Source organism: Leptodactylus fuscus, chromosome 2 (genome assembly GCF_031893055.1).
Source record: "Leptodactylus fuscus isolate aLepFus1 chromosome 2, aLepFus1.hap2, whole genome shotgun sequence".
NCBI classification, from domain to species: Eukaryota; Metazoa; Chordata; class Amphibia; order Anura; family Leptodactylidae; genus Leptodactylus; species Leptodactylus fuscus.
Genome location: NC_134266.1, coordinates 46051199 through 46063899, shown reverse-complemented (window position 1 = coordinate 46063899; position 12701 = coordinate 46051199). Strand labels below are relative to the sequence as shown.

Genomic DNA, 12701 nt, shown 5'->3' with positions numbered 1-12701 from the left:
GAACATAAATTCATAACCGTCGTGAAGCCATGTCATTTACCGGGATAAAAAGTGTTAATCGAAGTTACAATCTATATGCCAAATCCGTTCAGCTCTTTTTGTGTGATCGAGTAACAAACACACAAACATCCAAACCTTCACATTTATAATATCAGTAGGATTTGTTATATCCCTCTTTTTACGATACATACATTATATCCACTCTTTTTATATTATATGCATGTATATTCACTTTTCTATAAATGTTACCATCTTTTATATTATTACAGTACATTATTTCCCCTCTGTTTATACTATATTTGTTATATCCCATTTTTACGATACATTCTAGCCTATCTTTTTGTTCTATATACATTCTATCGCCTCTTTATGTGATATACATCATGTCCCTTCTTTCAGTTATACATATGGTATGCCCTCTTTTTATATTACATGCATTATATCCAGTCCTTTTATAATACATCAGTTATATCCACTCTTTGTTTTTATTACATAGATTCTGTCCCCCCTTTTACATTATATACATCATATCCTCTCTTATATATATTCTATGCATTATATCCTATGTTTGTGTTATATACCTTATATCTAATTGTTGTCTTCTATACATTTATGTCCCCTCTTTTTGTCTATCCCATTCCTTGTATCTTGTATATACTGTACCGTATCCTCTCTGTGTTTAGAGCAGCTTTACTTTCTTTAACATCCCCCCTCATTTCTAATGTAAAATATGAAATCCATCTGGGATTGTTTTCTTGTTTTTAGATTTTTAATTTTTTTTTTCATAACTTGTCTCGTCCATATTCTAAGTTTTTAATGCTAATCCAGTTCTGCAGACATTTCTGTCTCGGTGGCAGATGGGCTGTGACATGCCCACGTCTTCTGCTGTCAGAGACTATGAATATACTGTATTTATGTGTTGCAGCAATAGGAGATGGATCCTGACAGATTGGCACATGTTGTTAGTGTAAAGAGGTCACATTATGTGACTTGCATTTTTAGCTGGAGCATATGCTTTACAACTCAAGTGCTTTTTGCTCTTGTCACCAAATACTACTGTTATTTCTGAAGGAGTAGATCTCAAGATATATTCATGTATTTCATTAGATTCCAGTTCTATCTCTTACATTTGGATGTGCAGCTCCAGGGAGCACCGTGATTCTGAGAGAGGGAATAGTTCCCAGTCGGTGAATAGTCACAAAGATCACTTTATTGTTACCATATTTCTCAATTCACTGTCGTATAGATTGACAAAACCCATACATTGCCATGGCCCCATACAAAAGTACGGATATGTGTCCAAGCCGTAGAAAATCGTTGCAAACTATGGAGCAGGTCTGTATTTTCAATGTATGGATGAGTGAGAATCATGAATGACACACCAATACCATCCATATGTAATCCATGCCATTGTTACTGACTCTGTACACAATCATATAATAACAAAAATAATAATAAATTTTATTTATATAGCGCCAACATATTCCGCAGCACTTTACAATTTGTAGGGTTCAAGTACAGACAAAAAGATATATTACAAAGAAACAAAAGAGAATAGACACCGAGCAGCCCATAGTATAGTAATTTTGATAGTGATAGAGTTACAAATATAAGAATACAGTTCACCTTCTGAAGTTGTGAAACTAGGTCACAACTCCGTGGTGGCCAAACACTTAGTAAAATGGAAGGTTTACTTCCTCAGTACTTCCTCAGATAGGTACAGCCACAGTCCTTTCTTCACCTCTTGGGTGTGTAAACAGTGGCAAATAAATACAGACCCAACACAGATGCATCAACCATCCGATAATGTGAAAGAAATGCGCTTCTCTTTGATTTATTAAAAAACGGCTTTATTTACACATACACTACGTGTTTCGGGCGCCAAACTTGCCCTTCTTCATGTGTATTGGTTCTGTTTGTGCAGTGAGCGAGGAAACTACAATCACACCTGTCCAAGATGTCCATCTTTAGTTTGCGCTTGAAGCTGTAGAAATTGGGAGTTAATCTGATTGTCTGGGGTAGAGCATTCCAGAGAAGTGGTGAAACTCGGGAGAAGTCTTGTATACGAGCGTGGGAGGTTCTGATAATAGAGGATGTAAGTGTTAGGTCATTGAGTGAGTGGAGAGCACGGGTTGGGCGGTAGACAGAGATGAGGGAGGAAATGTAGGGAGGTGCAGCATTGTGGAGAGTCTTGTGGATGAGGGTGATGAGTTTATTTTGTATTCTGTAATGAATAGGCAGCCAATGTAGTGACTGGCACAGACTGGAGGCATTGCTGTAGCGTCTAGCCTGATAGATGAGCCTGGCCGCTGCATTCAGAATAGATTGTAGAGGGGAGAGTTTATATGGACTTGGTACTTACATACCAATGTCCAGGTTCAGAATAATTTTTTTTCCTCCTTCTCCACCCTTTACAGAGCCCAAATCTTGTAACACTTCTCGCTTTCCTCTCTATTACTAGGGGCATATGTGAGAAGGCAGGCATTACTGTAAGTCCTGGGGTTTCCTCTCCCTAATATGCTATCATGCATTGCTCATGCGGTGGCCAATGACAAGGACATTATTGCTTGTTATAGTAAACCTTTTCTGCTCTAAAAGCCCAGTACGGGATGCCGATCTTGTCTGTGGCCAAAACTATCCTGTGTTGCCTATACGTGCAGCAGTGTACTAACATTACTATTGTCTATAGCATTACATGTATGTGCAGCAGAGTTGTGCACACGGCATTACCTGTAAGTGTAGCAGTAAGTGAAATGCCAGTACAAGTGTACTGGTACGCAGGATAGTTGTGGCTGCAGAGAGAGCCATTATATTGTATCTCAGCAGTCCCCACCATTTTTGTATCTCGGACCATTTCCAAACAAGACAATTTTCCAATGACATGGGGGTACTTGTGGGAACGTTCTGTTGCTTAGATATACCATTGGTATTAGCCAAGTGTAGGGGTGCAGGAGGCAGAATGACTTGGGCTGTGCTCTCTGTGCTTGGCTCTCTAGGCTGTAGGCCACTCCCAGCGAGCGCCGATATATCATAAGCAGTGTGCGTGCGGGGAGACACAGATCCTCATGGGCTGCCACTCACTGCATGCAAGCAGAGATCAACTGAAAGACCATCTGGTGGCATTGTACCAGGTTATCCATGGCCCGGGACTGGTCCGCAGGCTGCTGTTTGGGGACATCTGCTGTAGCTGATTTGAATGGGTAAAGGCTTAAATGGGTTTTCCAGACTAAAAAAATGTGTGACATGACCTATTCTAAAGGTCATAGGTCATTAATATCAAATTGGTGGAATGTCACCCCCAGCACCCCTATCGATTAGGAGTTAATACACAGAGAATAGAGCAGGAAGCAGACAGCTCTGTTCTGTGTAGTGACTGAACTGAATCACTTCAGCTTAGCTCCCAATAAGAGCTGATCTGCAGTAAGGTAGCCTGACCACTACAGAGAGAACGGAGCTGTCTGCTTCCTGTTCCATTCTCTGTGTATTCAGAACAGGACCAAGGAAGATTCACCCAGGGATTTCCAAAAGGACCGCGCTTTACTTGGCAATTTTGAATAAAATTCTTTATTAAATTTCACAGCACATGATGTACGTTTCGGGGTGAAAACCCCTTTATCAAGTGTAAATGTCAAGCGTTAAACCATGTATACACAGACAGACATATAAATGAACACTCACTTTAAGGCACGCCCACCTGACTGACCATATGTAACACTATAAAAACTAGGACAAAGGTGGATAATAAAATAATATCCAAAAACTTTTAGTTCATTGCTGGTTAGAGTGATGGTGGCGGTCTAGGGGTCCTCCTGCACGTGTGGGTAGATGTTCCCGCGCGCGGTTAAGAATAGAGCTGCTTGCCAGGAACCTTCACGCAGCGCATGCACAGTGATGTGAAGCAGCGAGCGGCCGTAACAGGCGGGAAGTAAGTGCAACTCGCTCCTTAAAGTGAGTGTTCATTTATATGTCTGTCTGTGTAACATGGTTTAGCACTTGTTATTTACACTTGATAAAGGGGTTTTCACCCCAAAACTTACGTCGTGTGCTGTGACATTTAATAAAGAAGAATTTTATTCAACATTGCCAAGTGAAGCGCGGTCCTATTAGAGATTGCTGGGTGAATCTTCCTTGGTCCTGTTCTGATTATTTTGTGACACCTCTGGGTGACGGACCCTGCTGCTCCCCCATATCGGAGAGGAACCCTCTGTTGATCAGTTCCAACATCCACAAAGTAGCTGTGAATTTCTCACAACTCCATAAGCTCGGTCTCTGCGTATTGGTTGCTGAGCACCGCTAATTGATGGGGGGCGCTGCTTGGTGTCATAGCCCACCAATCTGTTATTGAGGACCTGTCCTTAGGATAGGACCGTCTTTGATATTTGTAGTCTAGAAATTCCATTTACTGTAGAGGAAACACTGAACTTTCACATAGATGAAGAGATTGATTCATAAGAAAGCAAAGCCTTGGCCTTTAATTCCTGTAATTCATCTCATTGTCTCTGCTGCCAAAGATGAACTTCTCATGACAACAAGCCATGGACATCAAGTACTATCGAAACTCCTAATGGCCAGTGCAAAATGTGATATTAGATAGATAAAGTCATTTGCATTTTTGGTGGTGATCAAATTGGCTGTCATGAGCTCAAGTTAGTTGGAACAATGTCCAGGTATAGCAGCTTTGTAAGTACTGTATATACTCGAGTATAAGCCGACCCGAATATAAGCCGAGGCCCCTAATTTTACCACAAAAAAACTGGGAAAACTTATTGACTCGAGTATAAGCCGAGGGGGGGGAAATGCAGAAGCTACTGGAAAATTTCAAAAATTAAAATGGTCGGAGTTTTTGGGTGCAGTAGATGCTGGGTGCTGGGGAAGAGGAGGGGGTGTTTTGGTTGTCTGTCTGCCCCTTCCCTGAGCTTGAGGACTGTTTTTTTTTTCTCCCACGTGGAATTCAGTCTGGCTGTATATAGGGTATCTGCAGTGCTCCTATTAACCCCTTCCCGATGGAACAGGAGCACTGCAGATCCCCTATATTCAGTAGACCAGGCAGTTTCAGACACAGGATGCCTAATGTGTTTGTGTTTCACAGTCATTTTCTACTTTTATATGTATTCTAGGGAAAGGAGGGATTTAGAACTTTTATTTATTTTAGTTTTTTTTATTTTATTTTTTTAAAGATCCTTTTTTCTCCCCACTATTTTTTGGGAGATTCTATACATTACAATTGCGGCTGGTCATAGACCCCTCCCCCCTAAAAAAAAAAAAAAAAATTGGCTTATGTTCGAGTATATAAGGTATTTGATATTAGTGATGTATCTATAGGGTATGTCATCAATATCAGATCAGTCGGGGCTACTATCAGGCCGGGTTACTATAGATCAGCTCTTTATCAGTCTTCAGTAAAGTGGCCTGGTCACTACAAAGTGTACAGAGACATCTGCTTCCAGCTCTGTCCACTGTGTAGTTCTGGTGGCTGCTGGGAAAAGGAGAGATCATCCATATCAAAAGCCCAGAAAACCCAATAAATATGCAGCTATTACTCCACCATCAAGTCAATAGTATAATAAAAAACTGCAACGCGAATAATTTCACTCTTTACCTCTGGAAAACACTTTGCTCACTTTATTGTTATTTGTTTTTCTTAAGACTTTACACAGAAATAATAAGAAATTGACATACATCCAGCCAAGGTAGTGGAAGAGGTCATTATAAGAAAAAACTTGACAACTGTCACTTGAAGTTTCAGTGTGTGTTACCTGTCCTCTTCTCTAGCTACGTCCGGTCCCATTTACATTCCCTTTTAGCCTCTGCTTAAAGCAATTTTAAAGCAACTATTTATAAAAGAATAGTACGGGTGAATTTTAAGGAAGCTTAAAGAATCTGTTTCCTTTTCCGCTTTTTCTCTTCTACTTCTTATCTTCACTTAGTCTGTTTGCTTATGTAAAGTCTGTCTCTGTATTCCCCTCATACACAGAAGTCTATGGAGAGGGGAGGAGGGAGCTGTTAATTTATTGATTGCCTTATTCTGTGCAGTGGGAGTTTTATCCTGAAGAGATAGCAGTGTCCGAAGAGCTCTCCCTGACTCACAGCTGTAGTTATTTGTATGTCTTTTCCAGCATCCTCCTCTCCATAGACGTCAATGTAAAAAGTAAGGAAATGTATTTTACTTAAATTATATTACAAAGTTTCTTATAGTCACCTGTATTATTCATTTATGAAAAGCTGTTATATAATTGGAGAAATACCTTAACGTATATATCTGGAAAAGCCACCTTATACCTCCGACAGAAGGCTTTTGCACATCATACTGTCTAGGCCCGTGATGACGAACCTATGGCATGGGTGCCAGAGGTGGCACTCAGAGCCCTCTCTTTGGGCACCCATCTGTGGAGCAGATTATACTGTGTGAGGGCCACTGTAGAGCTGATTGTACTTAGTGGTGGCCACTGTGGAGCAGATTGTACTGTGTGGTGGTCACAGTGGAGCAGATTGTACTGTGTGGGGGTCACTGTGGAGCAGATTGTACTGTGTGGGGGTCACAGAAAGCTCTATAAAGCCCAATTTGTATGGCCATATTTTGCAGGTCTGTAATTATGTGCAATTGTGGATCCGCACATTATTAAGGTTATATTGCTGTGTTGGCACTTTGTGATAAATTAGTGGGTTTTGGGTTGCAGTTTGAGCACTCGGTCCCTAAAAGGTTCACCATCACTGGTCTAGGCATACAGTGGGATACATAGTCATCGGCTCCCATCATGAAGAAACATTCCTATATTATATTGTAACATTTTGTTTGTTCTGTGTTGGTATTTTACTATATGTCATTGTGTCTAATAGAGCAGTCTACTAAACTATTCGGAAGTAGCTGGATAGCAATATACCGTGTAGTGGCCAGATGGCATCCTCAAGGACAGCCTGTGCACCTGGTGCTATTCCCAGCGTACATGACTAATGTAATGCGAACAGGGACTGACTCCATGGAAAGTAATCACTTCTTATTGTGCTTATATTCTATCTATAACCAGCTGCAGATATGCCAAGTAATATGGATTTATTTTACAAAACTTCATCATCATCTACATCTATAGCCTTATAATATGATCCATGTCTGATGGTGAGTTAGTTTATCTCATTTACATAGGTGAGGGCTGCTTTTCTTGTATACGTTGATAAATGTATTGTAATATGTTTTAATTCTATATTTTTTGCATTGCCTGACACCACCACCCTCCTGCCATGGTTCTTCTGAAAGGGTTGTGCGGTTATGGACACTCATCCTGTGGATAGGAGATACATGTCCATAACGGCACTACTCCTTTATATCCCAGTAGGGATCTGTGTCGTTGTAGGGATCTGTGTCGCTGTATACTCCTCTTTGTAGAACTATGGCAGAGAGGGAGGTCTAGGTTTTATTTCTAGCTGTCACTTGACTCTAGATTCATTTTAGCCATCTGAATGAGACCCAAGACCTAAGAAAAGTTGGATTGAGTTCTTGTATAAGAGATAATAGTTATATGAAGCAATGCAGATAGCTCTGTTCACATCCAATCTGAGCCGTCCCTCATACACTGGAAGTATTTCTCAATATATGCTACTATATACCCATACAGTGACATTTGGCCACTATAGAAACAAATTTGTATACAAAAGTACAAAAAGTTATACCAATACTTACCAGTCCAAAGGAGGCCAAAGGGACCTCCCTCAACTGAAGTGGTTTAGGCCTATGGATATACATAGTATAAACATAAGGAAAAACAAGTATTGATATAGCCTTACTGCTACACTTGGCATAACGCTATGTCCACACAAGTCAAGGCTTCCACTCTCTTGGTCCATAGTGCTGATACTGCAGCGATGTCTAATTCACAATACCCCGCACTGCTGCTCCTTAGTAGAAGATGGACTGATCTGAACAATGATAGACCGCTGATCGGTAGGGTTCGACTCTTGGCATCAGAAGGGCCATCAATATTCCGATCCTGGAACACACCTCTAAATAGTTTGGTGTTTTACTGTATAGTGTACTGGGCCGGCAGACAGCGGCGTAGCCGATTTTGTGGATATATTTTATCACCAGAACCCAACATATCAAACCAGTGTCACAGATAGTTTGGAGTCCCCTGAATCCAATGGTGTTTTCTTCTTGTGAACCACTGCCTCGAGTGCTGAGGTCACAGTTTGTGTCAATATGCAAATTAGCTGTTTGGAGTAATGAAGGCGTGGCTGTAGCTCCAAAGAGGTAAGCAACAAGGACCACATTGCTCCAAAGAGCTCATTTGCATATTGACAAAAAGAGCCATATCTGAATGGAGGCAGCGATTCATAATGCGGAAACTGTGCGTGATTCAGGTGACTGTAACCTATCTATCTGCAGGACTGGATTGAGATGCTGCGTTCTCCTGACAGACTCCCTTTAAATATTGTTTTTCGGTACATTTCCTGTATCCTAAGTGTGTGTTAATTGCACTAATGTGCCACAATAAGATTGCCGCTGAGTGAGAGAAGATCTTCCCTTTATACAGGAGCAGATAGATGGTTTATTGGATTCATGTAGGAGCGCTCAACAAATGTTCCTAATTATCATCTCCTCAGTCCTGAGCTGCTTCCCCAGGGGCCTCGGTACCGCCGCCTCTACGTGTCTGACTGCTCGGTGACAGCGGCTCAGGAATTAATGTACTGGCAGTGTGACTTTAATAGTACAATGGTTAGCGAGCGGGAGAGGCTGCGGCATGGGTGCTCAGGCAGGGACAGGCTTTTAGCAGGTTCTTCTTTTTAAGTGTCAGTAATTATATAGCAATGCAGAGGATGACAGATTAGGAAAGGTTACAGTGTAATGGCTGGATGACAGCTTCTTTTAGCCTGCCGTCTATAGCTCCTTCATCATGTACCGTCTGCTTCCGAGAAATGGACACACAGGAGTATTGTGGGCTACATGTAGTCTTCATTTCGCTGAATTTGGGATTAGTGAGAATACTGAGGCACAGGACACAAGCTGCCTCATATGTAGAGTTATATCACATTGCTATATACCCTATTACGGGCTTCTTAGTGAATAGGGTTATGGTTACACGTCTATCTCTCACTTTGTAGGACCTGTCCTTACACAGACAACCCATTGTTTGGAATTGGCATTGTGCAATGCTCAATTCTCCTTATGATGGTGTTGCAGGCAAACTTTTTGCTATTCTCCTTGTCAAAAGGGTGTGTCCCCACACTGCGGTACGGACAGCAATGATTGGATAATGTCAGACTGTATAGGGACACCCCCGCCCAACTGGTAATACCTAGATGTCAATGTATTCATTTCTAGGAGGAATACCAGAGGAACTCCATTCTATAAGAAAAGATGCTCTAGAATTGTTATATTATGGAGGATGCAACAATTTCCTATAGCTGACATGTCAGGAGAGGTGATCCTTTAGGGATCCTATCATTGGATACCCTTTTTTCTCCCTAACATGTAGGAATAACCTTAAGAAAGGCTATTCTCCTACCTTTAGATGTCTTCTCTGCGCCGCCGTTTGGTAGAAATCCGTTTTTTCTTCGGTATGCAAATGAGTTCTCTCGCAGCACTGGGGGTGGTCCCCAGCGCTCAAACAGCACTGGGGGCATCCCCAGTGCTGCGAGAGAACTCTCCAGCGACGCCTCTATCTTCTTCTGGAACGCCCTCTCCCTGCGTCTTCTTCCGTCCTGGGTTTCAATCTTCTAGGCCTCAGGCAAAGCCGATTGTGCATGCCCGCCACAATAAAAATGGACGTTTACTCATTAAGCTGTGTAAGCGTCCACAAGAAAATGGCCGCTTACTCAATAAGCTGTGTAAGCGGCCACAGGAAAATGGCTGCTTACACAGTTTACTGAGTAAGCAGTCATTTTCTTGTGGCCGCTGGCATGTGCAGTTGGCTCTGCCTAAAGCCCGAGGCCTAGAAGATTGAAACCCAGGACGGAAGAAGACACAGGGAGAGGCTGTTCCAGAAGAAGATAGAGGCGTCGCTGGAGAGTTCTTTCGCAGCATTGGTGACGCCCCCAGTGCTGTGAGAGAACTCATTTGCATACCGACGAAAACTGGGATTTCTACCGAACAGCGGTGCGGAGAAGAGATCTAAAGGTAGGAGAAGAATAGCCTTAACTCCCACGTGTTAGTCAGGAAAAAAAGGGTATTCAATGATAGGATGCCTTTAAGAAATCCTCTTGACTGCAGAAGACCAGCATTGAGTCTGAGGTGATCTCCCCTAGGCCTGTGATTCTGTATGCCATCTTTGTGCCCTCTGTCCTCTGCCCTCGTCTCTGTTTGATTCTTCTTAGAAACCATTCTCACTAAAAAAAAAAAATTTCTCCCTTCAGGTACGCCAGCCTTTACTTCTGCTGTGCCATTGAGGACCAAGACAATGAACTTATCACCCTGGAAATAATTCACCGTTACGTGGAGCTTTTGGACAAGTATTTTGGCAGCGTGAGTGTAATTGCAGTATTTTAGGTTAAATACCGTGCATGGAGAAAGCTTTCCGCATTAAAACTTCAGGAGAACGTAAATGGTGTCATTTGGAGCCGGCTCCTTCCTGTGTCTTGTTACATGGAGGCTATGATTTCTTGTTGCAGTGATGCATGAGCTGAATATGATCGCTTTCACTGCCTTTTATTCTCACTGCTTGTCTCAGTTACCTAGGGTTGCCAGTCATGTGTCTTATCCCTATATTAGAGCAATGATACCATGTTATTCCCCATTGGGGACCTTCCCTAATCATCATGTAGCAGTCGTAGTGATGGGATCCGGTGTGTGTCAGAGCCATTATTGGATCTGAAGGATCCTGTCATTGTGATCATTTTCAATGTAAATCCTCCCATCCTATCTTTGGATATTATGCTTATGCAGATCTAAAAATGAAGGTTTTTAGCTTTGTAATATATCGTTTGCGTTTTAAGGATGTCATTATTTGCAATGCATAGCACTGCTTTGGAAACCAGAATGATATGTCTTGTACAAAGCAGATTCATGTCTTTCTGGGTTTCTGAAACATTAAAGGATATATATATATATATATATATATATATATATATACACACACTGTCCCTATCATTATCAGATACATTCTCTGCATAAACCCTAGACAGGGTTTAAGTTCATTTAAAGGGACACTTTTGTTTTTTTAAGTCATTATCTGAAAGGCCATCCCCTTAATAGTTTCTGTTCAGGGAGTCCGCTTGGGGACCCCCCCAAATGGAAACCTAATTCGCATAAAAAAAGCAGTTACCAGAAACCTGCTGACCCCATAGACCATAATGGGGTCTGTGTGGTTTCCGCATGAAAAATGCAGAGAGAAAAGTGCTGCTTGTAGGACTCTCCGCAATTTTCCTGCAGATAGGGGAATGCAATGACCTGAACGCAGATGTAAACGGGGCCTCACAGTGCCTTTGCTTAACCTGCTCTCACCTTCCTCAGTAAGTTACATGATAACAATGCGACCTCTTTTTTTGAGCACGGATTGCTTTGTAAGCAGGAGGTCTCTGTATTCAGAGCTACCCTATTAGTCTTCTGTGATAATGTCTCTCCACAGTCAGGTCTTCATGCCCCTAATACCTGACTATTGGTGCAGCTTCCAGGATCTGTGGTGATATCAACCTTAGTCTAGGGTCCTGGAAGGTCAATTTTACCATTAGCTTTGCAGCGTTTTGCAGAAATAGGATATATAGACGAGGGCACTGGTACTAGACATGGGGAACAGCATCAGCAATAGCACACTTAGACTCTACTTCGATGACTACTTTGCATGTCGGAGTGCTGCAAATACACACTAGATATGACTCACACAGCAACACGCCAACTTTTATGGCCGCCTCTTTAAGTATCCCAGCCCATGACAATGTGGCCATCAGACCTCCCTCCAGCTCAGCTGGTATTACCAGTAGGTAGTTTACCATTCTTCTTCTGGTTGTTAACACTTATTCACACTGGGTTTGTTTTCAGGTGTGTGAACTTGATATCATCTTTAATTTTGAGAAAGCATATTTTATTTTGGACGAATTTCTCTTGGGAGGTGAAGTCCAGGAAACCTCAAAGAAAAATGTTCTAAAAGCCATTGAGCAGGCTGACCTGCTACAGGAGGTAAGGAAAATGGAGTTCTCTGTTGCATGCATGTCTATCAGCTTCTCGTGTGTGTCCTGCTACTAACCATTGATGAGGGGGTATCCAAATCCCTGGCCTGCCGCCACCCATCCACTGCACATCAACAACCAGTCAGATATACTCAAATGATATATGACATCCTTATACAATTTTCATGTAAGCCCCGCCCACGGATCCGCTTACTTTAGGCAAAGTTTGATAAATCTCCGCCCCCTTTTTTGGCTGGGACAAGCCAAATTCACCAGAATTGAAAATTTGCGACAGATACAAAACTATTGGTTACTTTGTATATTATTTAAAAGTCCAGCGCCATAATATTGTTGCAATAAGGTCCGGAGCTTCAGACCTGGGCAAGTAAGTAGTTGGAATAAGGTCAGAAGCGTTGGACTTGTGCCGATAACTAGTTACAATAAGGCCGGGAGTTTTGGGCCTGGGCCGATAAGAAGTTTCAATGAGGTCAGGAGTGTCGGGCCTGGGCCGATAAGTAGTTGCAATAAGGTCAGGAGCTTTAGACCTGGGCAAGTAAGTAGTTGGAATAAGGTCAGAAGCGTCGGACTTGTGCCGATAACTAGTTACA

At 42.1% G+C, this 12701-nt stretch overlaps 1 protein-coding gene across 4 annotated transcripts in view; it reads left to right on the top strand.

The window, feature by feature from the left end:
• AP1S2 (adaptor related protein complex 1 subunit sigma 2) overlaps positions 1 to 12701 on the top strand; it is an 80375-nt gene that overhangs the window by 25697 nt on the left and 41977 nt on the right. For all 4 annotated transcript variants that reach the window (XM_075263691.1, XM_075263693.1, XM_075263695.1 and 1 more), the window contains exons 3-4: positions 10345 to 10453; positions 11966 to 12103. In XM_075263691.1, coding sequence (XP_075119792.1) covers positions 10345 to 10453; positions 11966 to 12103 — 247 coding nt within the window. The remainder of the gene's footprint in view (positions 1 to 10344; positions 10454 to 11965; positions 12104 to 12701) is intronic.